Below are 27,075 nucleotides of genomic sequence, written 5' to 3' on the forward strand. Positions count from 1 at the left end.
AGTAAAAGTTCCGGCTTTCTTTTTTCCACTTTAAGTGGCTTTCAACCTCCTCCCCTATTTCCAGCCAGTGCTTAATTGCGTGGCAACTTAACATGGGTCAGTGTTGTGGGAGTGTTGTGGGGAAAAATGCATCTCATGACATTGCAGATCGTACTATAAACCATCCTGTTTAGCGATTCCAGTAAGAAAAAGTTAAAAAAAAGCATTAAAAATAAAAGTGATTTTTTTTAATGATGGGCAGCATAAACCGAACGTGCTATGGGGAACGGGTGGAATAACCAGTGTTTTCCCTTCATGACTTGTCTCTTGTGAGTTATTTTCCTGAAATAAAACCTCTGTTCCACTATTCCCCTTCGGCTCAAATATTAATCCTCAGAGGCTTGTAGATGAGCTATCTTTTCTGAGCACGATCAGGTTGCATGCAGCACCAATCAGATGTCCAGTTGTGGGTAGCACTTCTTGCTGTGATCTTTTAAAGTGTGTCTAAACTTAATCTTAGAATTTTGAATATGGACCGGCTGAAAAAAAAACGGCCTTTTGGAGCAAGTTTTCCAACAGGCCAATTGTTTTGTGTGGTATCAGTGTATACTTGAATACTTGTGGTACGCCAGTGTACACTGAGGCCCGGGAGTCTTGGAGAAATGCGTGTGTTTAGACATTAAACTAATGGGGAATAATTCAATAATTAAAGCAGCACATTAATCGGGGGGGGAAATTAAAAGCAAATGTAAATAATAAAACTAAAGAGCATTAGAAAAGATGAGGATCAGAAATGGATTTAAGTGCTTCAGTTCACTTGTTTCAATACAAATCGTGTGACTTGGTTTTATTTTGCAAAAGAAAACAGGCAGTTCAGGAAAACTGAAATTCCCTGGTGCTCTCAAGAGTTCATCAATTCAGGACTGCACCAGCACTTCACCAGCACTGTCAAAGAGTGCACGGGTACTAATTAAGCAGGGAAGTAAGAAGTGCTCTTCCATCTGGCACACTCTACCTTATGATGCCCGCCATTCGGTGGGTACAGAGATCATTTCTATTGAAGGTGAATCAAGGCGCAGGAAAGTGCGCTTGGCTCGCTGTAAACACCTTGCGATCTTCAAAGAGTTAAACCTCGAGTCTCTGATCCCTGTAATAATTTTGAATGCTGTGTGGAGAGAGAAAAAAATTGAAGTCTAATAAGGCTTCAGAATAAAGGTTGACCAGTGTACACAACCAATCCTTTAATCAGGGGATCAGGAGAGTATGGACATTTTTCTTCACTTTATGCACCGAGCAGGATCACCATTTTCTGCTGCTGTTGATCCTCCATATCCCATCTGGAATGCTAACCTGCCATTATACCTCAGTAAGTCTATCTTTACCACCTGGACTATTCAGTCTTCCAAGCCCCTTTATTTGTCCTCAAGGCTCGCTGCAAAGAACTTAATACGTGTTGCTAGGCAACTCCGCAGATGAGAAAATATGTTGTTTGGGCTACAATTTTTTTACATCATACACTGGCCCTAATGCCTTGACAATAGGCTCTGCAAACTATGCACTGATAATTCTCTGCAAGTTTTACAAAAGATGGGGGTCAGGAGAGTATTAATTGATGCTGAAAATAATGACATGGAGAGGCACCACTGCGGCTTAGTGTGACTGGCATGTGATAAGCTTCCCAAGACAGTCTAATGCAATACACACATCTTCCCCACACACCACCACCCCCGAAAACAGCAACAATATTTTGCGTTACTTTTAGTGGATCATTTTGACAGTGTTTGTGCTTTAAATAATATTTTATCTTATCCTCCAAGTACCGAATGCTCTTTTGCAGATTGAATTACATCTTCTGCAGTATTTCATCAGACCAAAGAATAGCTTTCAAATGGTTTCTGAAATGCTGCGGACAAAAGTATTGGGTGCACGGAATCCATTCCTCAGTAACGGCAGGAATATCTGAACAGTGATGAAAAGTATTAACACAGCAAGAGATTTCACAAACTGCAGCTTAATACAATGGACTTTCAGATAGAGATGGGGGTAAAATGTCTCTGTCATGTGTGATGTCATTGAATAATAATAATCCTTGCGTTTGATATAGCGCCTTATCACGTCTTTGAGACATCTCAAAGCGCTTCACAGAATATACCGTAATATATTGAATGGTACTTTAAGAACAGGATCTTTCAATTTACAATGTAGGACTTTGCTCAGATCCTACTTTTGTGGTACATTGGCCCTTACCTTATCTCATAACATGCGACAAACATTTTGTGTCTAAGTTCCTAAACAGACACAAGATTTGTGATCACCAGCCCATGGAAGTAACTTGTTTCACTGTCCCAAAGCTTGACACCACCCATTCCTCACTGACCCTGAAACTTTACCATCATACACTACAGAGAATGACTCTGCACTCCATTTGAGGAATCCAGGACAACACAACCTTATAATCAGAGCTAAGCCGACTAAAGAAGAGTACAAAATAAATTCTGCACGCAGAGATCTGGATATTCGAACCCGACTACCTAAAAAAACAGTTGATTGAGATATCTGAATGAGAAATAATTGATACTTGGTAAGCAGATATTGTGGGATATGAAGAAAAGGCGTGCAAAATGGAATTAACAAAAGTCGCTAAGAAAGCAACAATATTAATACAACAAATTTCATCACAGAATACAGGGAAAAGCAAATGCTCAAGAAGCAGACAAGAAGCAGCTATTTCTTATGTCCTACGTAATAACTGTTTATTCCAGATCCAATTGCAAAACTGCCAGTTTTTTTTCATAACCCAGAACTCTCATCAGTTACTCCTGTCCTGATCCAATGCTCTATTACCAGCAGAAACTATTCTCACCTCAGTGAGTGAGAGAAACTTCTCTCCTGCTTCAAAACTCATTGATGAACCTACGACAATCCAGTTTCTCTTCAGTTAGACCCTTTCATGGTCCACATCTCTCTTCCTAATTCACCCAGTTTCTCGATAGTCCTCGTCTTTGTCTAGACTGCTCACTACAGCAACAACTAGTCCAGATCTGCTAGATCAATTACTTCTTCTGTTCAAGTCCATTACCCATTAGCAATTTCTCTCAGAACCGGGTAGAGGAACAGAAGCTACTATCAGTCCAAGCCCCTTGCTCTATGTAGTCTGTAGCAGCTCATTTCAATGATTTGAAACAGTGAAGGCAACCTCCGTGACTGAAATTTGAAATACAGACTTAATGCCTCCCTGTGGCCTGCAGAAATTAATCTTTGAAAAAAGGATCCATGTCTTTTTTAAAAACACGAGAAATACAATTCACTTTTAGTCTCTTTAGACCCCTCCCCTCACTACGCTGTGCTCCAAACACTCTTATTAAAGTAAAAGTAAAATTGAAATGCAAAATAGGTGTAAAAACATACATGAATGTGATGCATCAAGCGATGACAGAGTATCAAAAACATTCCGATTGTGACATGACCTTCATAACCCATGAAAGATGAATATTTGGGGTATTCAGTGGTTCCCTGGGGGATATCTTCTATTAATTCACTAGACATTCAGTACAGCTTAGCATCAGTGATTCAGTAGCCCAGTGATAATACCATTTTGAATATTGTAAAGATCATCTTCTATCTTATTGAGAATGAGAATAAAGCAAATCACTCAATGTTAATCTTAATGTACTATATTAATAGGTTGAACGCAGTACAGCTACCAGCAAAATATTTGTGTAAAACACTTCTGATCTTGAACTGCATGCAGAAAATGGTTAAAATAAAACAACAGACAGAGGTAATTTTTTGCTGCTTGAAAGAAAGAATGGTAGCAAGAACTCAAACTGCTCCACTCTTGCAAGTGATCCCCTCTACATTTTATTTAAAATCTGTGCCAATTGCTCCTTATAAAAAAAATGCAGAATAAAAGGTGCAAGTTCAGTTCACACTGGAACAATTTAATGGCCACAAGAATCTGTAAGAACAGCCCACCTCATTCCTTGAGTTAACATCCCAGAAATGTAGTTATAGGGAAATAAACCTGCATCTTTCCACATCTGTAAACCCTGTTATGTTTAATGATGAACAGCAAGCGGTGCAGCTAAAACACAGCCCACACAATGACTGGGTAACACCGAGGTGGGGTATTTTGATTTGCCTCGATTTTTACCTTGAATGCTCTTTGTGGAGCAGATGAATCCTTTCACACACTCTTTGGCATCTGACGATGAAACGGCCTGACACACTGCATCTAGGCACATGTGTGTCAAGCGTCTTGTCCAACTAGCCTGGTCAAGCCATAACCATAAGGTCATTCACCAACTTGATAAGTGGGGGGGAAAATGCCACTCACTGCTTTTGTCCTATTTTCAGTAATGGTCGGAATCAGTGCTAATTAGGGCCCTACGGGGACTGTTTCTGTGTGTGTGTGGTGTGATGGTGGTGGGCAGGGGGAGGAGAACGAGAGAGAGAGAAAGAGAGCGAGAGTGAGAGAGAGAGTGAGCAAGTGAAGAAAAAGAGAGACCAGTGATTGAAGCCAGAATGCAGTATAACTTTAAAAAGAATGCTCCAAGACGCTATTGCACGTAAAGGCTGCTAAATAAATCCAAGTTATTGTTGTTGTTGAATGTCCTTTTCCTGGAGACGATTTGAGTACATGCCACACTTGCAGCTTCACCAACGCCTCAGCATTTACTTGATGAGGACTGAAACCATTAATGACACAAACGTAAAAGATGGCAGCTTATTACTGGAGCTAGATGTTAACCACAACAGGCTTCAGGTTTCATCTGTGAACCTTCTGGTTAATTTCTCTACCCCCAGGCATGAAACTAAACTGGAATCCATACAAAAATGGTCAATGCATTTTGATCTATTGGAACCCAAGAATACATAGCACCTGCACAAATGACTAATTGCTGGAAACCCATTAGGAGTCCTAGCGTGCACTCGCTTCAATAGAATTCCTTTCTCTTTTCTGACACACCTGTAAATCTTATAATTGCCATTATGTTTACAATTGGAACTACTGTGACTTTTGAACAAGTCTTACGCTTCTTTAAATAAAACCTAATAATTAATCTGACAGGGCTTTGAGAAGCTTGTAAAGAAAAATAAATAAAATACAGTTTGTATTTGTTTGGGAAGAGGGCTGATGTATTTTGTGAATGGCATTGCTACCTGGTATTTGTATTTGATTCTGTGAAAGACGACATCTTCCTAAAGATGCTTTATTTCAGGGGCATTTTACCCTCAAGTGATGGAGGGTGCATTTTCATTTTCCCCTGGCCCACATTTTCCTGTTGAGAAGACTGCAGACAATGGATGGCAATGACATGTCTGTTATTTATCCAGCCAGTAAGGGATAATAGTAGAATGGGAACAATCCATGTTGTCCGTCCTCTGTAGATAAGGCATTTGCCCACTCTCCTGTGTCTCCCTGGGAAGTGTGGGGCTCAGGCCTGAGCAAGCCTGGGGAGCTCAACTTGCATTCTTCCACTCTATGGCCATTGGTGCCTTAACACCTAGCGCCATCTGCTCCTCAATCTTTGAAATGATAAATTGTAGGGGATCTCCTCAGAAACACGCCTTCACTATTCGAGGTTATGAATGGTTTGAGACCTTGTGAACTTGATTGTTAACCCCAAGAATCTACACTGGGCAGGCACTCTTCACAAGGAATGAATAGAATAAGCAGCAATGTACTGTATAAGGGATAAACACTGTCATCTTTGGAAAATGTAGCACTGTTCAGGTATACAGAAATACAAATAAATATTCTTGGATTTGATATAGCGCCTTATCACATTGTTAAGATGTCTCAAAGCATTTCACAGGATATATTGTAAAGTGGAATGACTGTGTATTTTGTGGGCGAAACGTGGCACAGTTGCGCACAACAGTTTCCCACCAACAGCCGTGGAGTGAGCGACCAATTTTATTTGGCCAGGACACTGGCCCAAAACATAAGGTAACAAGCAACTCAGCTTTTTAACCAAAAGAACTTAAACATGCCTCATTAACAGTTGTTGCACTTAAAACTATCTGTGTTGTACTTTGTGAAGTTAAATATTTTCCACAATTGTTCCGCAAACGTAATTATATGGCATTCATTATAAATGCATTCAAAAGTGCTGCAATGCTACTTTAATGGAAAAAATCTCATTGCATTGCAAAATAAATTATTGGGTCCAGACAACTGAAAATAGAAATGTATCCTTATTGCCTATTCATTTTTAATGCAGAAATATACAAATGTGCAGTTAACTATTGTTCTGGATCCTGGTCTGTATTTTGTGTCCCGAACTATAACCTTAGGGCATGCAAACATGTAGATAACTGTGGCGAGCATAAATCATTTACGTGGTAACTTATCTGTTAGCAAATCTTGGAAAACTCTTTGATTTCTTAAATAGCATTGGACTGAATACGTGCGCTGCACCAAGTTTTTAATCTGCTGCTCAAGCGATCCATCAAGCGGTACAAAATCTTCATCGGCAACTGCACTGCCCCCAATTCCCTCTCTGATATCTGGCAGGAATAATGTTTGCATAAGTTCAGTGACCAGCTGTCCGGCGAGGTAGGTATGTGAGCAAAGTCCTTATGCCTTACTGCTCACTAAATAGACTACACTTTGCTAATTTTCGAAGAATGTTGGCAATGACTATTTTCCTCAGCTTCCATGTTAACAGTGCTTCATGCAAGTGCACATGTAGCCAAAACAAACATCCCCAATAAATCTTTTTAACCTTCGAAATGCAGCAGCTGAACCTGCTGAAGCCTAGGCCACAGCAAACTGGCATGTATGAAGCATTCTAACCAGATCTCACACCCGCCACTGTAAAACGTTCAGTGGTTCGAGAGTTCGTTTCATTCTGAAGAACGGTCTGTGTTAGCTACCTTATGGCTGTAAACCTTCCAAAAGGAGAAGCCTGACTCAACCCTGGCTGACGTGAAGTCACACAAATTGCTAATTTTACTTTCAGACGCATTTATAGACAGCGTTTACCAGAATAAAGATGGACTGATAACTTCTATTGCAGGATCAGCCAGAAAAGAAGATCATGCAGTTTATCGAAAGATAACCCAACCACTTCCTTATCAGGCCTAATTCAACAGAATAGGTTTTTTCAAAAACATCTCGCAAGGCTTTTCCAAACTGCCTTAATTGCCATGCTGTACACAGGTTTTCGAAAAGGGAAATAAAGCGCTCACAAATGCTTTGAACTCAAAGGTAATCCTGCGGTTCCGGCTGCTCATTCCAATTGTCCAGCGTAAAACTGCCGAGTGGGTCTCTCTCGCCTGTCATTCATGTGTATCCATTCCATTGTGTGAGAAACAAAGTGGTTTAAAAAAAAAGCCTGCTCCTATTAACACGACTGACCGAGGGCTGGTAAACTGGTCCGAACACAGAAACGTATGAATTGTCAACCAAAAACTATCTAGGTGCAGGCAAGTTTGGTGAATACATCATATGCTGGTTTTAAAGCATTTCAGACCACTTCAACAAGACCAGTCACAGATCCCTAAGAACATAGCAGCTAATCTCTACTATCACTTTACAACAAACTGTAAACAAAGCTTGCTGTACACTTGATAAGGTGAACTTTGACTTGAAATATCGCTAATAATTGATAGCATATTCTGGCTAGAAACATGCAAATCAAAGAGTAGGAAACATGCCAATCCACATTAAGGCCCACAGTGACTTCCATTCACCCCCACTCTCTTTCTCTATCTCTGTGGTGAACAAGAATAGTTCCCGAAAGAGAAAATTCATTTCCTAATTGATTTTGGTTGTGCTTTTCTATATTCCTAGCTCTGTTCAAATCATTTCCCAATTTGTATCTCTCCCATCTCCCATCAAGATCCCTTGATCTCGTGCCATTGGGTCAGCTCACCAATACAGGCCCACAAAATATTCACTTTGTATCTCACTGATGATGCAAATCACACAAATCAGAGAAATAGCATGCAAATCATTCCAAAGAATCCCAGATACGGTGAAGCACGGACAGACTGGTGAGAGCAGATTTGCACTCGGTGTGTTTGGACCTAAGAGATGTTTGAAAGGCACAGTATGAAAACACAAGGTGGTTATTAGAACGTGGAATGGGTGTTGAAGCCGAATCCATAACAACAAACAACAACAACTTGGATTTATATAGCGCCCTCCACGCCGCACGGCGTCTCAGAGCGCTTCACAGTAATGGATTCCGGGACCGAGCCAGGGGGAGGGGAGGAAGATGACCAAAGGCGTGGTCGAAAAGAAAGGTCTTCAGCAGAGACCTGAAAATAGGAAGAGAGGGAGCGAGGCAAAGGGAGTGAGGAAGGGAGTTCCAGAGCCTCGGGCATAGTGGCTGAAGGCACGGCCGCCGAGGGTGGAGCTGATGACTCGGGGGACGAGGAGGAGGCCAGACCCGGAGGAATGAAGGCAATAAATAGCAGTATTTCAAAGGGAATTGGATAGTTGTTTGAGGAAAAGTAGTATTAATGGCATCGGAATAGGATTAGAGTGGAGAGCTCCAATGGAGGAGCTAGCACTAGCAAACACAAGGTGGAAAGAGCACAGGAATTAGATGGAGACAAATCTTATGATCAGTTAGGTTGCTATGCATGAGGGGATTATGTGTGTGTATGTGGTGGTTGTATATGGAAGAGAGGTGGTTGGTATGTGTGTGAGGCGGGGAAGGAAAGGGTATGAATCATCTTTGCTGAAATTCACTGCCTATTAGAGCTCACAGACAGCGGGGCATTCGGACAATGTTGAGCAAAAAGATTTGGTAGTGCAGGATATTTATTGGCATTTTACAGAAATCTTGAATGTGTTTGCGAACGAGAAGTGTCACAATTCAATGCTTAGTTCTAGTTCCACTTATTAAACTATCAATCAAAAAGCCAGACGAAAATGAGATGGCAAAAGAAAAACACAAAAAAAAGTCCAAAAGAGAAATAAAAAGATGTAAAAATACTTCAAAGGTGAGAAAAAGAAACGATCAAAAGGGGAAAGAAAAATATTGAATAAACCTGATTAAACACAAAGTTTTCTGTTTAAGATTTTTGTTACACACACTCATATACGCATGCTATTATCACTGAAAAGGTCTGAATTTGCTTGCATCTGATTTTTATACTGGAATTTGGTGAAAATTAAAATGTTGAAATTCAAAGGAGGTAAAGATAGCAACCTCAAACTGACCAATGTAAAATAGTAGCCATGTCGCAGTTTGAGTCGACCAGCCTAAAAGCTAAACATCCCAGGCGGATGATGAAGCCCCTTCAGTCCATCTGATCTCATCGTTCCAGAATACCTTCACTGTCCTTCCCAGCATTTTTTTCCAATGAGAATAAACCCTAAATAAATACTTGCATTGATATGGTTCCATTCATGTAAAGGCATCACATCACAACCGCAGTGGTGGACACTGAGCAGGAAAGTAAAGAGATTTAAAGATGCTGACAAAGGTATGGTAGTAGAACAGACTTTAGGAGATTCTTGAAAGCAGGGAGAGAGGTGGCTAGGCCATGTGGTCAAAAGCTCAGGGCCTGACGGTGGAATGAAAGAAGCTGGGACCGAGCAGTAGAGTGAGCAAAAACCAAGGACCCAATCTCTCTTACTGTGTACACAAAGGTCTGCATATTGGGTACAAAACATGGCAAATTGCATGCATGCCAAACAAGGTTTTACCCTGCATCGATGGCGTCAATGAAAATATGAATAAAAAAGATCAATACATTTTATTTTCTGAAAAGTGTCCATTAGAGTTTCCGATGCAGGCCTGGAGCTGTATAAAATGGTTATCATTTCAGGCCTTCTCGTTTAGCCTGGGTTAGAAACATCCAAGAGGATTATCATTCACAAAAAAACAAAGGCTCAAGACAGCCATGCCGTGCTCTTTACTCTTTAGATGCACACAGAGGCAGAAGCGGCTCAAGCGTCATTCGTCTCGGAAGTCAGGCCAGCTTTTGTTTAAGCTACTTTCAAACAAAAGACATTTCCCGCCCCTGTTTTAATGCACTGTGCAGGATGTTTCTGTTTAAAAAGATGCTCTCAACAAAATTAGCCCCCCCCACACCTCAATAAGATCCATCTCTAATTTGTACAAGTCCTTGAAAATGTTGCTGGAGCTGCCAATGAAAGGCTCAAGCAGTGCATTCGAGTCGCTCTAGCATGCAATAATATAGATAAACAATAGCCAGGAAGGACTAATCTCATCAGCACTCTTAATGATGGCATAAGACGCAGACAAAAGCTTGCAGCAAGGCTGTAACTCGCTCTGGTTTAGCAGAGATGATTGCGACTGATGTATTCAAACAGATTAATTAATACCATGAACGACATTTGAAAAGGTTTAAACAATGACTTTTTTGGAGTAGCTTGCAGGCTGGATTGTGATCCTCAGTTCCCGTAGTGTCTCTCTCCATGCCTTCCAAGCTCTGATCTAAAAGCTTTTCCCAGAAGCTAAAAACCCTCAGGGAAATGCTCTCTGCAAGGGGTGTATTTGTCTTTGTGTGTGTGTGTGGGGGGTAGTTACTCTCCACCAATATTAATGTTTGTGCTACTCCTGAAACTGACTACAATTTTAGAGTGTTTCCCAACCTCAGAAAAGGAAATTTATTTTTGTCACCCAAGTGTCTGACAAACGCAGAAACCCATATTTAAAGGTATCCAAACCAGATTCAGAGTTCCACATATGTACATCACCCAAACATAGAAATTTCCCTATGTCTAGAATGGAATGTTAACTCTCTCTAAGGAGGGATGCATCCTGTTCATCTAATACTGGAAGGTTTTAGGCACAGGTTGACAAGAGCCAAGGCTTGGGGATCCCAGATTGTGCGTTGAGATACTGCTGGAGTTTAACAAATTGAAATCATACAGCTTGCCATTGATCACACTGTTCTCAAGCTTCATGCCAGCTCTCCAATTAGGACTTGCAGAGTCAACAGTCGCTAAATGGGAAGAATCACTCTGGCTCCCGATGACAAGTCAGGCTGGTAGGTCTGTCATCAGCAATGTTCACTTTATCATGTTGTCAAAATGACTCAAAGCGCTTCACAGGATTAAATAAATATAGTGTGGTGGCTGTGTATTTTGCAGGAAAATGCAGTAGCCAATTTGCACACAACAATGTCCCACAAACAGCCATGAAGTGAATGACCAATATTATCTGGAAGATAGTTGGTCATTGAACTTCACAAACTAAGTAACTCCCTTCTCTTTGTTTGTTGTGCCATAGGATGTTTAATATCCACCTAAACAGGAAGACAGGACCTTGTTTTAACATCTCATCTGAAGGACTTCATCCCCAACAATGCAGTGCACCCTCATCACTGTACTGGAATGTCAGACCAATACAATCCCATACAATGTAGACCTTGAACCCACAACCTTCTGACTTAAAGGCGAGAGTGTTACCAACTGAGCTACGTGAACATCTGAGTGCATAACTGATGAAGTGAGTGAATTGAATAGAGTAACATACAATACTGGGTGAAAAGGTGCATGAGACTGAAAAATCACAAAGGGGGCAGGGTGAGGTGAGAGGTGGTGAGATATGCATCAAAGTCCATACATTGTACGACACAAGTGATGGGAAATGTTCACAATGCCATGAGCTTTCCAAGTTCAGCTGTGTTATTTGGAGGAGGTCCCATGTGAATGTCTTGCAGGTGGTCATTGAGCAGCTAACGGGAACCCTGGGTGGCCCCCACACATTGCACTCTGGGGCAGAAGAGATGTGCAACAGAGAGAGACCCCAAAGGGTAAAAGAGGATGAATATGAGAAACAACTAACAAGATATAAATTATTGACACACAATGGAGTACTGCTGGATCTTTCTTTATAGAACGCAATGAGAAATATAAACAAATTCTGCAGCTGTAATTGTGAGTTTAGGCGCAGTGCGTGCCAGGGTAGTTATGTCTTATTGATGTGCTTCGCTCATTATGGCTGATTTTACAAAACTGAAAGCAGGTGTGAAACAAATGAGTTTAAAAACCTAAACTACTTGGGATTCCAGCTCATTTGTGAAGACCTGTAGCTTAGGGGTTAGAGCACTCGCCTCGCAAGAGAGAGGACCTGGGTTTGATTCCCGGGCAGGGTGAAACGTTAAGCAAGTGTCCTTACTCCACACGAGTCTGTTTAACTAGCAGTAAGTAGGAACCTGGTTGTTAGTTGATTGACAAATCGCTTTTCTGAGGGTAATAATCCCTTCAAAAAAACAATGATAATAATTTGGTCACTCAATCAACTCAATCCACGAGTTTGTGGAACACCGCTGTGCGCAATTGGCTGCCGCATTTCACCCACAAAATACAGTCACTAGACTTTACAGTACATTCTGTGAAGTACTTTGAGATGTCTATAAGGTGCTATAGCAAATGCAAGGATTATTATTATTATCTGTGTGTGTTTTTTATTGTCCCAGTTTGAGTTTTTCTATGGCTCTTGTTCTTTGTCCCATACTATTTCCAACTGCAGGAGAGGATAAAAGGTCAGGTCAGTAGGTAGCACTCTTGCCTCTGTGTCGGAAAGTTGTGGGTTCAAACTCCAGGTTGGGCCTTTGAGTTCACAGTCCATGATGACACTCCAATTCAGTGCTGGGATGCATTGCATTGTTGAAGGCACTGTCCTGCCGGTGAGATATTAAACTGAGGTCCTGCCTGCCTGTTCTGGTGGATGTTAAAGATCCCATGGTACTGTTCAAAAATAATTTCTCCTGGTGATCGAGCCAACAGCTGCCAGGATAAAATTGGTTATTTACACACAGTTGTTTGTGGGATCTTGTATGCCTGTTTGCAAAACACTTGATTACGTATGAATCGTGCATTGTTTTAAGAAGTTTCAACTTTGGAAGGATGTATAGCAATGTAAGTTCTTCTTAGGTTTCTTCCAATACAATTCAGACCCTGCCATAGGATCACCTGGCTTTGGCACTTCCCTGTGGTAGCATTGCTCAGTTCAATAACTCAGTTCAGACACACTCAGGGATCAAGGATTATCAGCCTTGCTATTTTCAAGAACATTAAAAATGTCAATATCTAGTCAACCACTGCAGGAATGAGAAGTATCAGCTCAAACATTAAAAAGAACTCGAAGGAACAGTCTCTACAAGTGTACTTTAACCATGATTTACCATCTCAATACGCCTCCTGCCTTAAAAGTTTAACCCATAAATAAATTAATCAAACACTGCATTTGTTGCTAACTATGATCAGATTGGTTTACTTTATTTCAGCACTTTGATTTCAGTCAAATCAGTCTTCCCCTTTCGTTTGTTCAGAAGACAGAATGCTTTGGATGGGGGCATTGGCTTAAAATGATAGTTTGTACAGAGCTGCACAGTTTAGCTACTGAATTAGTCTTTGTTTCAGATAGATCCAAACTTGAAGCTTCCAAAAAAAATGCACCGGTTATTTAAGGGAAATGATGCCTCAAACATTCAAATTCCTGAAGTCCGCACATGTCCATTTACTGGGACTAGCAGACACTCCGTGTATATTTCAAAAACCCAAACCTCATAAATCTCGCAACATTCCTCACATCCTTCATGTTTACCTCACTGCTGATGAGTCTGGTAGACACTGAACAGGAAATTAAATGAGCGCTTGGCAAAAAAAAGAGAGAGAAGCTAAAATTCTTCACTAAAATAAATCCAGCCAGTTCAAAGCCTTCAGTTGCTCTTTCAGTTAGTGAAGTTCAATCACATGATCTCAATTTATTGAATGCCGGTCAGGAATAAAAGGGAAAAAATGTGGTAGTCTATTAGTGGTCCTCACATCTTCAGCAGATGTTCGGCTGAAGGAACAATAAACAGTCTCTCTGCTTGTGTGCAGCTGAACATCAGTCAATCGCTGGACTGAAAACACAACCCGTCCCTAAAGAAGAACTCCGATTTATCATCTCAGTGAAACAGCATTTGGAACTGTTGAGATCCACTGAATGCTATAAACAGCGCCTGTTCTATAAATACGCCCGTTACTTAAATAATTATACAGCTCCTGTGTCTCCCTCCCATCAGAATATGCAGCAAAATGCACAGAAATTATTTTGTGGATGTTTGAGAAGCAATTTAAGTTCCTTGTTGTCAGTAGCATGCTGTATGCTAAAACAACAGTATCTATGGCACTTTCTTTAGCACCGTGTAAAATTTGCTGGACATCAGTTATTTCCCAGGAGCTGTGTTTAATCCAAGGAAATACATGCTAAAGGTTTAATGGTATATATGAAGCTGTGGGATTTCGCTGTCAAATAAATCTTTATATCACTTCGCACAAGTGACAGGGACACCAGCAGGGGTTGCCAGGGGGACAAATCCACCACAACTCTTTGGGCTGGTTTGATCTCTGGCCATTTTTCGCACATTTGCTGGCTTTGTGAAATTGCAACTGGCCTGTTTTGCGAATATTACGAATTGGGACTGTTCTAGAGATTCGGGGACTGAAGTCACTGTAAGTGCTTTGAATCCCATTTGCAAACATAGCAAATTACAACCTGTTAGAAATAATTTTCATCATTCAATGAATGTCACCATTGGGAACTTATTCAAAACAAATAATTGTCACAGGAGTTAGAATCAGGTTTGTTGGTTTGGATTATTTCTGTTTCAAATATTACCATGAAACAATACTTGCTAACGACAATGTAAGAAGAACTGGTTTGGAGAAATTAACTGGTAGAGCTAAAAGCATATTGCAAAAAAGGTTAAGCATCACTAGTCAATGACTGTCTCTCTATTGACGTTTTTATTAATTGAGAGTCCAAGTGAGGGGAGAATCACTAAAGTGCATATATACTTATTTTGAAGAGTACCAAAAAAAGAAGTCAAGATGTAATGGTCATGATACTAAGCCAAGTTTTACAATAATATTACAATAAAATAATATTTTATGAAGCACCTTATAACATCTCAAAGCTCTTTACAAGATTTACTGCAATGTGTAATGACTGCATTTGTAGGAGAACAAGGCAGCCAATTGCATACAATAATGTCCCACAAACAGCCATGCAACAAACTATTAATTTTACCTGGAGGATTGTTGGTCAGAACACTGTGAGAAACTCCCTTCTCTTTTCTAATAGAGCATGGGATCTTCAACATCCTACTGAACAGGCAGACGGGACCTCAGTTTAAAATCTCATCCAACAGACAGCACCTCCAACAATGCAACGCAACCTCAATTGGAGTGTCATCCTAAACCATGAATTCAAAGCCCTGACATGGACTTTACCCACAACCTTCTGAGTCAGAAGTGAGAGTGCTATCAAGTAAACCTGACTGACATCTGAGCCAGGTTTACAAGCCTGATCATGCTAGGAAAAGAAAACCGAAGGAAGTAAGGAGCTTTAGTATTTTGAGGTCGTGGGAAAGAATAAGTGAGTGAAGGAGTCAGTTTGCTGAGCTTTTATTACAACACAGCAAGCACATAAGGAGGAGGTAGTGTGCAATCGAATATTTGAAGCTTGAGACACAAAAGGGGGGCAGTTGGAGTAAAACTGATCTATTAGATACTGGAAAAATAAGGTAATAATAAACTAACAGGTCAACAAGAAGACAAAATACATTTATGATATTCTGTCCAGAAGCATGAGAGAGTGCTACAAAAGCCACCAGATGTGGAATCAGCATTCAACTAAGTATTAACCAAATTTTGGCTTTATATAGCAAAGAATAGCTGAGGGGAAAATAAATCTGGACATGAAAGAGGAAACCAAATTTCCTATTCAACAGTGGAGGAGATATGAGACTTTCATTTGAGATCAGTTGTAAGGGAAGGGTTCAAAGGATAAAAATAAAGAGGAGGAAAGAACAGGAAATGATGAATCTTGGGTTTCTGTGAAGGATAAAACAGTGGTGAGGGTGAGCTGATTGGAGTTGGACCTGGATGGAATTGAGATCAGAAGAAATAATAGATGCTTGAGAAATCCAGGTAAAAGTGGGAAGAGCCAGTAGAGGATGAAGCCAGGTTCAATGTTGTGTGTTCGGAGGCTACACTGGTTGTGAGTTTTTACTGTACTTACAAATGTTCCTTGATCTCAATTTTGAGAAGAGAACAAAGGGCTAAAAGAGATGTGAAGTGAGAGTATGGCTGGCAGATCCTGTATGCTCTGGTGTGTGACCTATTAGTACCTTCAAACAGAATGGCACAGCAAGTGGAAAACTGGGAGTGCAGTTACACTGGGATTTGAACCTACTAGTTGGCAGCTTCCCAAAGGAGGTTTAGACCATACTATCAAGGGAGGGGGGGTTTGATCACCATAATCTCTGACAGGAGCACTACCAACATCTTCAGCAAGGACAGAATAGAGGAAGGGGAAAGAGCTAAAAACTGAATCCTAGAATTTAACAATCCATTCACCCATCAGGTTTTTCTCCACATGAGCCACCCAATTAACTGCCTTTTCTGCTCACTGCCCTCACCTTTTAATATTCCTCTTTTTCAACTATCTAATATTAAAATATATGAACAAATAATTGATGGGCTCTGCCTCATTTGGAGCAGTGTGAGCATAATGATGGATGAAGGATTGAAGGTGGGGGTGGTCAGGGAAAAGGGAGGATACATGGGATTCAACAGAATGATTATAAATATGGTCTCATATCTATGAATGGAGAAAATAAGTGAAAGTTCTGATAACAGCATCAGGATATTGAAAGATCTTTAACACAGTCTGAGTGAGATGCCAATAATTCTACTCCAAGTGACTGAAGTTTCATTCACAAGTGACAGATCCTACAAACCATTCCTCCCACTGATCATGCCAGAATTTCACTAATCAAAAATAATCCAAAAATCAATAGATATTGACCGTTGATTGATATTTAAAAGAGTTTGAAGGTTCAAAGATTTCCATCTAACATTGCTTTTGGTTTCAGTGCTATCAATCCATTACGTCAAACTCTGGCTCATACGAATCATCACACAGGAAAAGATCAGCATGGCCTGGCCTAGTTGATGCCAAAATGACTGCTCACTGCTGAACAAATAACCTCATAAATGTTAGATGCAGATAAAAACACTTTACAGTCTGAACCTTTTTAGTCTTTAAATAGTTATCTTTTCTTAAGCCCCTCCAACAAAGCATATTCAAAATATTCCTACTGATTTAAATTTTTCTTTTTTTCCGTTTTGCAACTTAAGGCAGCAACTCACAATGAAGTCCTGTACAGTCCACGGGGACTGAAGAGGCTGCTGGTCCCTCTCTCATGTGCCCACTCTTCCTGTGAGTGTAGGTAGCAAATGGCAGCATATCTGACCATGGGAAGTATACAGCCAAGTCCGATCCTGACATCCACAAAATAATAACATGATAATAATCCTTTGCATTTAATATAACACCTTATCACATTGTCAAAACAGCTCAAAACATTTCTCGGAATGTATTGTGAAACGTAGTGACTGTGTATTTACAGGTGACACAAGAGCAGAAACCCTGGCTGAATTTTTCCCCTTCCCTAGCCCAGACCTGAGATCAGCAATTGCACTCACTCTGCCACCCCAGCTAAAATCAAATGAGATTTTGAGAGGTCCAATCTGAGACCTTCTTCATCTCTAGTGTATGTGCCATTCTTTCACTTATAAAAATAACATAACTTTAATAAAATAATCCCTTTCCCTTTTGTACTGTTTTTCTGTGCTCTCTGTGTGTGTTGTTTCTATCGGGCTCTTCCTTTATCTGAGCATGCCATGTATATCTGTATTAATGTCCAAATCTATGCCTTAGGATGGATATCTTTCTTGATGCCTGTCGTTATTAAATTTTCAGTTTCTCTTTTCTGGACTTCGCACTGTCTTCACCTCACTCTGTATCTTTAACAAGACTCCTTCACTTATGCAGCTCAATCAAAAACAAAATCCGCCACTGTTGCACTAACCAGACATGCAGCTGGAAAAAATACCCGAGTGCTCACAATGTGGGACTTCAATTCGCCTGGGTTCAGGTAAGTATTGAGATGCTAATTTCCCTGTGTTTTTAATAGGATTGATGGTGGGACAAAAAAAATTGGAAATTGGGAGTCTCCCAAGACACGACCTCCCTCTCCAGCAATACTTGTGGGAATGCCCGACAGATTCTGAATGGCCTCTAAGTTGAAAGGCAGAGGGCAACATATCGAGCACAAGCGAACCTTTCAGCGCTGTCCTCAACCAGCATCCCTGCCATCTAATGACGAGTCATATTGTAACACACAATGACAAAGAAAATCAAAGCATTTTGTGTAACTTTCTTCTCAATCTCTATGAATTTTTTTTGCTGATTTATTTCCAAATGCAACCTTTGTTCTCGAGATCATTCATAATTATTTGGCAGGCTGCCAGAGCCGAGAGAGCAAGCTTGGGGTCAGCAGTTAAAGGTTTCTATCAGGAAGACTGAATGAAAAGACTACTATATGGAGGTGTGATAACAGGGAGCCCGTTTCATGTAAAAAAAACATATAATTCCTTCCTCCAAACGGTTTTCATTTCTGAAATTATTTGAAAACAAAGGAGAACAGCAAAAATATTCTGAATCTCCAATTCACAGTCATTTCTCCCTGCTATATCGTCAAGTTGTTGGGAGTTTTTTTTCTTAAAAAAATGGAATAGATGAACAAAGACAAACAGTGTTACAAATTAAAGGGCTGGTGAGTGCATTATCGTCTGTAAACGCCAAAATATCTTTTAACCAGTTTTTAATCCAATTGTGGAGAAAATGCGGTAGTTTTATAAACCTGAAGAGAGCTGCTGTGATTTTCAGTGTCTAAACTATTGTGGATTTGAAACTAATGTAACAAATCGAATTGCACTGTTTTTGGACATTCTTTCCCTTCGCCTCCTCCTCCCTCACCCCCCATATGCTTTACTCATGGTGGAGAACGGTAGGCTATTTGCGAGATTTGTAAAATTCCATTAAATCCTTTAATTTGTGTTTTCTTATGGCGAATAAAGAGACCAGGAACCATTTACAATAACTATCTGCCTCCTCCACTGAATGATTAGAGTGCAAATCCCTCTGTTTACATTTAGCCTGTACGCTCCTGCCAAACTTCTATCATTTGACTGAAGTCTCCATTATTTCTAAAGCCTCCTCCAGTTCTCCAACGCTGGATACAAATCTTCCAGGATATTTTTTTTTCACGGTTCCAATCGCATTGAGATCAGCTCGAGGGAAGCGCCTCTTATCCTGGTAGCCGAGTGAAGAAGCACTTCTCCGAGTTTGATGCTGAACCTGATATGAAATACGAGTGGGACGCAGCAATAATCTGGACAATGACCGTTCTGGAGTCTGAGCTCAGTACTGAGGGCAGCAACTGAGATTGTGCAATACCATGTGCAGAATTAATGCAAGGATGTATTTGCTAATAGGAGTGATGGGTCAGAAGGGAGGTGCATTCTATCGAAGTACATTAAGCAGCTATTGTTCTGTCATATGTTTAAAAAATTAAAACTTTTACAACATTTTGGCTCTCGCATAGGACTTTTTGTGTTTCACAGATGGGAGTCCTTTTGTGAACGGTTATAGCATCAATTTCATCTCAATTTTATTTCAATTAAATTTTTACTTGCCTTCATTTCTCCTTGGAGTATCTCTTTTTAAAAAAAATAATTCTCATTACTTTCAATGCAATTTTAATCCAGTTGGAGCAGCAGAACCCTCAATGAGTCCGACCCTCCTGCCCTTCACACTCCCCAGGGTCAGGTACCACAGCAGATAGGATCGTGAGCCTATTACCTCTGTCCCAATACAATGTGTTACCATGGAGATGAGGCAAAGCTATATTATATGGGTGGGATGTGTAGCTGAAGGTTTATATAGTGCGGATGAGTCTGAACACTGGGGCTCAGTGAGATCCTGAAACAGAGTCTGAGGATTTTGCTATTTAAAATGTGCCAGTTTAAAATATCTCTACATTATCCTTGGTAAGAATAAGACTGAGGACCATTTTTAAAAAAAAGTGCAGTTTGTGCTTTAACTCGGCGTTAACCAAAGATGCAGAAATTGAAAAGGTGCTTTCATCATCAGCTCCGCACTGAGATTCTGTCCCCTGTGGCCAGTGCTACCCCCATCTTGGGAGATTTACCCTCTCTTGCTGGGAGCCCTGGCCTTTTCTCCCCTAGGGTCTGCCTCTCTCCTCGAGGGGACTGACCCCCTCTCCGGAGGGGAGGTAGGGGGGATAACCCAACCTTCTCTCCAAGGGACAGTGACCCTTTCTCCCAAGGGGAGGAGGGGTGGATGGGGAGGAGGGGGAAATGGTACAGGTATTGCAGTAGTTGGGATGACACACTTTCGGGCAAGGAGATGTTATTTGCAAGTCCCGTTATCAATACTTTGCTTTCACTTCATGTTCACGCTGCAAGGATCTTGCAAGACAGTCTCTGGAAGATTCTAACTTTAAAGTTAACTCAAACTGAGGTTATTGTGAAATCTGGAGCTAAAACCTGCAGTCACTAGCACCCTCCAAGGCCCGTGCTGCAGTTTAAATGCAGGCACCTCTCACTCCCAACAACAAGAAGTAATTTATTGCATTTATAATAGTGACTTTCACATTGGGAGGATGTCCCAAATCGCTGGGCAGTTAAGAGTTTGCACGCAAGCAAAGGGGTTGGTGTCGAGAGGCGGGGGACCAAGTGGGGTGGGGGTGGGAAGATTGACCGAAGGCAAGGTCAAAGAGGAAAGTCTTGAGATGGATTTCGAAGGAGACGGGGGAGGGGGGCGAACAAAGTGATAGGACTCCAGGATAGAATTCCAGAGAGTGGGGGCAGGGAGAGAGACATGAAGCAGGCCAGTGCCTACCAAATGGAGGGAGTGGGGGGTTGGTAGGGTTTTGGAAAGTCACAGAGGTAGGGCGGGATAAGACCGAGGAGGGCTTTAAAGTGAGGATGAAAATCTTGAACTTGATTCTCTGGGGATAGGAAACCTAGTCTGACTATCCTCAAGACTGTAAAGCCCCTTGTAACATCATTGGTTCCCCCCCACCCCGCGCTTCAACATTCAAATTGATCTATTTTTTTCTGGATTGCAGTTAGACAGTAAAATAGGATCTCCAGCACATTTCTAACAAAAATGCTGACAGGTACAAGACGACACTAACAAAAAGAAAATTAGCGATGCTTGTGTTAGCTTTGATCTTACGCAGTTGAAGTCTTCTTAACACAAAACAGCTGCTTCATTGGGTTTTTGGGCCTTTCCCCACACAAGGCAGCTCTGACTGGTTAAGGGTTAAACAAATGAGACAAAAACATATGATCATGAAGGTGATTCCCTGACTACGCTGTGTTCAGGATTGGCCTCCTCTTTACTGTGGTTGTTTTAAAAGCGTGTATTTTGAGCAGGTTCTGTAAAACATTTAACTCCAGCTCTAACAGCTTAAGCTAATCAATAAATAAGAGTACTTTTGACAACCAAAGTCTGAATGACTCGCATATAAGGGTCTTTTATTTCAACCAAAGATTCTAAAGTGCATAACAACCATTATCTAAATAAGCCCTTCTTGAGCACCCAATCTTTGCATCACCTTTGATCCAGTTATAATTAAAGCCAAAAGTACAGACGTCTCATTTAATTCCAATGTGGGCAGTTTTAATGCAGAAAGTTTCGCATGTGGTTTTCAGCTCATGACCATCTGTTTCTGGATTTCATATATAAACAGGACACTTTAGGGAACAGAGATTAATTCAGCATTGGAATGCCATTCAAAACGTGTTAGCTGTTTCCCTCCGCCAGGTCAACCAAAGCAAAAACAACCTTGGTGCTCGGCTTAGAAGGTAGCATTACTATTAGAAATATTGAACAATGCATTCTGACTAGTTTTATGTTTTAAATTACAGGTCTCCCTCAAATAAAACTATTAATCTTTTTTTTTGTCTCTGAACGTTTTACAGTCTTGTTACACTTATTAGCTGCTGGCAGCAAAAAAACTTTTAAATGAAAGCCAAATTGCTATAGTCATGAGAAAGGAAATTAAAGCTCACTCTGGGGGGAAAAATTTCACTGTGAGATCCTCCCAAGGTAGAATTTCATAACCTCCTGCATGCCTGCTAAAGATGTCACTGCTTGTAGGACTGCGTATGGTACTGATATAAAACGGAGGCTTTAATGGGAACAACATGTTTGTGTTGGAGAGATTAAGAACCAGTGTGTTTTACATTGCAGGACACGTTCTTGGTAGCGAGGGAGCAAGGAAGCAAACAGGGCAGTGGGTACTCACCATACTCGTTTGGTGGGCAGTCTTTGACGAAGAAGATCTCACCGAGATTGTCCTCCTCTGATGCCAAGCCCTGCTGGTGTAACTGCAATCGGTGAAGGCTCTCTGTCTGCTGGTGTTTCAGAGACCGGGCGTGCTGGACCAGGTTTAGCTTGGCCTTGGTGGTATAGTTGCAGAGGCTGCAGTTGTAGTAGTAGAACTTAGAATTTGTCGTACTCTCGTGCTTCTGCAAGTGCTGAAAAGTCAAGACCAGAAAAGAGGACAATGAGGGTAATGGGACAGCTCTGGTTCCCTCCTGTTATTTCCAGCAGCCACCATTATTCCCTCATTCTGCCATGCCCATAGACAGAGTGGGGCAACACTTTTTTTGCAGTTTCAAGCAAGGTTATATACATGAAGAATATCATTTTATCATTAACTGTAGACTTAATACACTATTTCGTCACAAAAAAAATTATACAGTCAATTCATTTCACAGTATATTTTATGAAGTGCTTTGAGATGTCTCGAAGACCTGATAAGGTGCTATATCAAATGCAAGGATTGTTATTACTATTTGGATTAGGGTATTGGCCTGCTCAGTGTTGTGAAATACCAAACCTAGCAAACTGACAGAGATACCAGCAATAACTAAGAGTTACAGAAAATTGAAGCAACCTAACAAGGAAAAAAAACTGAGAATAACCAAACGTCAAACTATGACGTTTCATTAACATCAACACCAGATTTGAACAGAACCACACTGAGCGCAACTGAAGTATCCTACAGTTAATCCTATTGAAAATCCTATAGGACTCCATAGGATACTTCACCTAATGAAGGATTTTTTTGCCAGATCTTTTGTTATAGAATCTAATAGGATCCAATAGGATAATGTTGAAATCCTCCTAGAATATTTTTTTAGGGGTAATAAGCATTCCCATTTGAAGTATAAAGGGATATTGGGAAAAGGCAGATGAATGGGATTAGAGAGCTTGTAGTGGTGAAGCTAGCACAACAGTTTGGAAGCCTGATCTCCTGTTATCTTGATGTTCACAGTTCCAAATACCTCAAGCATGTGCACACATCAAACGCATAATACAGGGACTCTAACACACACACATATCTATACACGCCTAATAACAATCTCTCAAGAAAAAAAACAATAATAAAATTGGTCATTTCAATCCACGACTGTTTGTGGGACATTGCTGTATGCAATTAGCTGCTGCGTTTCACCCACAAATATACAGTCAATTTACTTTACAGTATATTCAGTGAAGCACTTTGAGATATCTAGAAGATGTGAAGAGCTCTATATGAAATGCAAGGATTATTATTATTATTACTCACACCCAATGCACATCACCAATATACACATCTGTGCCTATGTATATGCTTGACACACTGAACACACACACGCATTTTATTTCTCCGAGGTTTCATTTGAATAAAATTCTATTTGGATTTCCACGAAAATAGCTTTTCTTTTGGGTAAGTCAACTTGGCCCCCTCACTCAGAATGGGTTTATTTTATGAAAGTTCTCTGTGTGCTAAAGCCTTTGTTTGTGCAAATGAAGGAAACTGGAGGAATCAGAGCCATGGTTTCTGTCCCTAGCTTGAAATCAGATATATTTGACGTGTTGGGTTTTTTCCAGTGTGAAATGCTTGAGCTAGAAGCAGTTCTAATTGCAGCGGTGCATGGCAGAGGCAACCCAGGGTTACTTTGATTGCTCAAACTTAGCATTTGTTCCAATGCAGTTTTTTTTCATAAAAAGTTTTATAAAGAATTGTGTTTACGAAACAGAACAAAATGAACAGAGCAGCCGACACAAATCCGAGGCTCAGAATGAGAGACACGCCTCTTTGAGCACTGAGGCCTCTTTGCAGCTTTCAAAATCAAAACATTTTGCGTTGCAAACCAACTGCAGTCGAGACATCCGTTCTCTTTATTTCTGACAATAAATTTCTTACGGCAGAATAAAAGGCATAAGCATACCCGCTTGCCCCCATCATTGTGCAGATTGGCTGCCATGTCTGCCCAAAAAACACACAATTACTCCGCTTTATAGTTTATTCTGTGAAGCGATCTTGGACGTTCTCCCTACGTGAAGATGCTATATCAAATGTAAGGATTATTATTATTATTACTATCATCCTTACAATAGTTGGAATAAATGAACAAACATAACTCAAATACATATTTATATTTTTCAAAATCTATTTTTAATGCAAAACAATGCTCAGACCTCCCAGTGCTCAGCATAGTTCGAATCTCAGGGCAAACACTGGCAACTTGATGCCGTCTAATTTGGCCATCAATCCTTGATAGCGTAATACGTACTGAAGATAGTTGGTGGGAAACAATTTAAATCAGTAACCAAAATGCAAACTTTGAAATTTACACCTGTACCGGGGAGGAGAGGGGACAAGGCTAAATGTTTGTAGATCTGACTCTAGAGCAAACAATCTGGAGGTGAGGCGAATATTACAAGTATTTAAACTTTTGACACAATACTAATCCCACACAATGAAGGCTGCTGCACTAAATCACAGGCTTACAGCACTCTTTTAAAAAAAACATAGCAGGAGACAACTCTCAAGTTCTGGAAGCTCACCTGTAAGTTAAGGTCCTTCATTGCTAATCCCCCAAATATATAATAGCAGAGACAGAGCATGAAGAAGACTGGTGTGGTTACCTGAATAAAGTGCTGTCTGCAGCCTATTAAATATAAAGCAAATGTTACGAGCATTGCGTTCTCGCACAACTCTATGCTAAAATAACACGTTTAATTTGTGGACATCATCCTGAGGCTGGAATAAATAGAAAACCCTGGATTTACTGCTACAGCTTTATTCTTAAGGTACCGAAAGAACCTGAGGATTTTTGTCCACAACCACAAAAGCGTTTTCTGCTGGGGAGATGAAATTAAACTCTATTTTCTTTTTCTCATGCAAATCTTGTAACTGTTTACTTCGATCAGTATGCAACCAATGTTATCTCAAGAGCTGTTTTTTTACTGTTGGCAATTGTTAAGAATCGCTGGTCTTGCATGCAACATAAACAGGGCTGCCCTTTTCAGTATTCAGTATTTGATGGGACGTACCTGGCAGGACTTCTAAAGCTTGTTAATTAAAAATAAAGGCATGCAAGAAGAAGAAGATGAGGAAGGAGAGGAGAGGACGAAACAATTCCAAACCACAACTGAATCTTCACAGGCGAACTTTGCAAATGATCCTCTACAAGGGAAACGTGGCAAAGAACAGCAAATCACTGTGATTCAAACTGGCCTGTCAGCTGAGTGGCCTAATTTGAAGATTTTTTTGTATTGAAGATGCCTCTCCAGCCCCCTCTGGCCTGATGTTGCTCCGTCTCAAATGTTCACAGCTGAGTTCTACCCTCTGGCAAGCTGAGCATATCAAGTGTGCCTCCGCCACTCACAGGCTAATGAACAATGAACAAAAACAAAAGCACCCGCAAAGCCTTTATTATCAGATCTTCCGCAAAAACACAAAAACGTCCTTCTTTGGTGTAGAGGAAGTGCCAGTGAGCCTGCAGGTGTGAGGCCGCTGAAGAAAAGGCTCGACTAAATAGATTCTTTGATTGTCAGGGATTAGAGTCACAGTACCAGTGGTAACACACATCTTTTCCTTTAACTTACAAAATTTTCTCACGAGTCTGCAAGAGTTCACTCCATCAGGGGCTTTCTGAAACCATTGAAACATCTTAAGTTTTAATTAAGTTGAAGGTGTCGGAATAAAGCCTTTTTGGCATAGAATCAGAGTCATTAATTACTGCTATCTTTGTTTCTTTCAGCAGAAAGAAGGCTGTGCACTAGTTACATTACTTATCCAGGAACCCTTTACATCTCCCAGTTCATATTCACCTCGGAGCATGACTTGATAAAGCAGTTTACCAATTACTGTACTTTTATTTGTGACACTCTGAGGATCCTGTTGACAAATCATGTGGTTAAACTGAAGTTTATGATGCTTATGGTATGGTAAGGTATTAAAAGGAATAAAACTGCAGCCCATTTACAAATGTAGCTTTCCGGTTTCCTAAGGAAGATCAAGCGGTTAACAAGGATAGAAAAAGCCTAGTCAAAACATTTCTTTCAAACTATTTTCCTTTTGAAATCAACAGTAATGCTGTTGGCAGCGTGTGTGTACTCGTACAAAACTGTTGTATTGCTGCATTCTCTCTATGGGCACTTTGGCAAAAGTGAAAGGCTGTGCGGATTAAAGACCTGATTTATAAGGTTAAGGTAGTGCAGTACTGTTTGCAAGTTTCAGCTGCTGTTTGACCACAAACTGGAGGAATCTGGACATTTGTGGTTCCATTTACAGCACCTTAAAATAACTCTTTAACAGACAACCTCTTTCTTTTCTCACTCCCTAAAATATTAGTTTTAAAAAGCTTTTTCTTTTAAAAAACAGTGCAACAATGTACTGTAACTATGGAGATTTACAACATGGCACAGGCTTCAAGTGGACTTGGGTAATCTAAACGCTAAAAAGCAATTCAGAAACAATTCTACTCGGGGGCAAACCAATTCTACTCCAGTCACAATTTCTATAAATGCTGTAATGGTTCTTTTAAAATTGCTTATTTCGAACAAACTGAATTATGGAAAGAACTTGGCAGGATATCTAGTCCACACAGTTGACATGCAGAGATCTCGACATCATTGGGGGGGGGGGGGAAGGTGTGGGTGGAAAAATTTCTACCTTGCTATCAGGTACAGCAGCCTGACTCAGTTGGCAGCACTCTCACCTCTGAAGGTTTGTGGGTTCAAGTGCTGCGCTACATGGACTTTGAGCTCATGGTTTGAGTTGACACTTCAGTGCAGTGTTGAGGGAAATGCTACACTCTGTCCTTTAGATGAGACATTAAACCGAGGCCCCATCTGCCTGTTCAAGTGGATCTCACAGAACCCACAATGC

General features: G+C 40.6%; 1 protein-coding gene across 1 annotated transcript in view; it reads right to left on the bottom strand.

Moving 5' to 3' along the window:
• Positions 1-27,075, bottom strand: part of zfhx4 (zinc finger homeobox 4) — a 161,033-nt gene that overhangs the window by 59,900 nt on the left and 74,058 nt on the right. Inside the window, exon 4 of the mRNA XM_042331822.1 lies at positions 22,153-22,384. Coding sequence (XP_042187756.1) covers positions 22,153-22,384 — 232 coding nt within the window. The remainder of the gene's footprint in view (positions 1-22,152; positions 22,385-27,075) is intronic.

The sequence above is a fragment of the Callorhinchus milii genome, unplaced genomic scaffold (genome assembly GCF_018977255.1).
Source record: "Callorhinchus milii isolate IMCB2004 unplaced genomic scaffold, IMCB_Cmil_1.0 Scaffold2, whole genome shotgun sequence".
NCBI lineage: Eukaryota > Metazoa > Chordata > Chondrichthyes > Chimaeriformes > Callorhinchidae > Callorhinchus > Callorhinchus milii.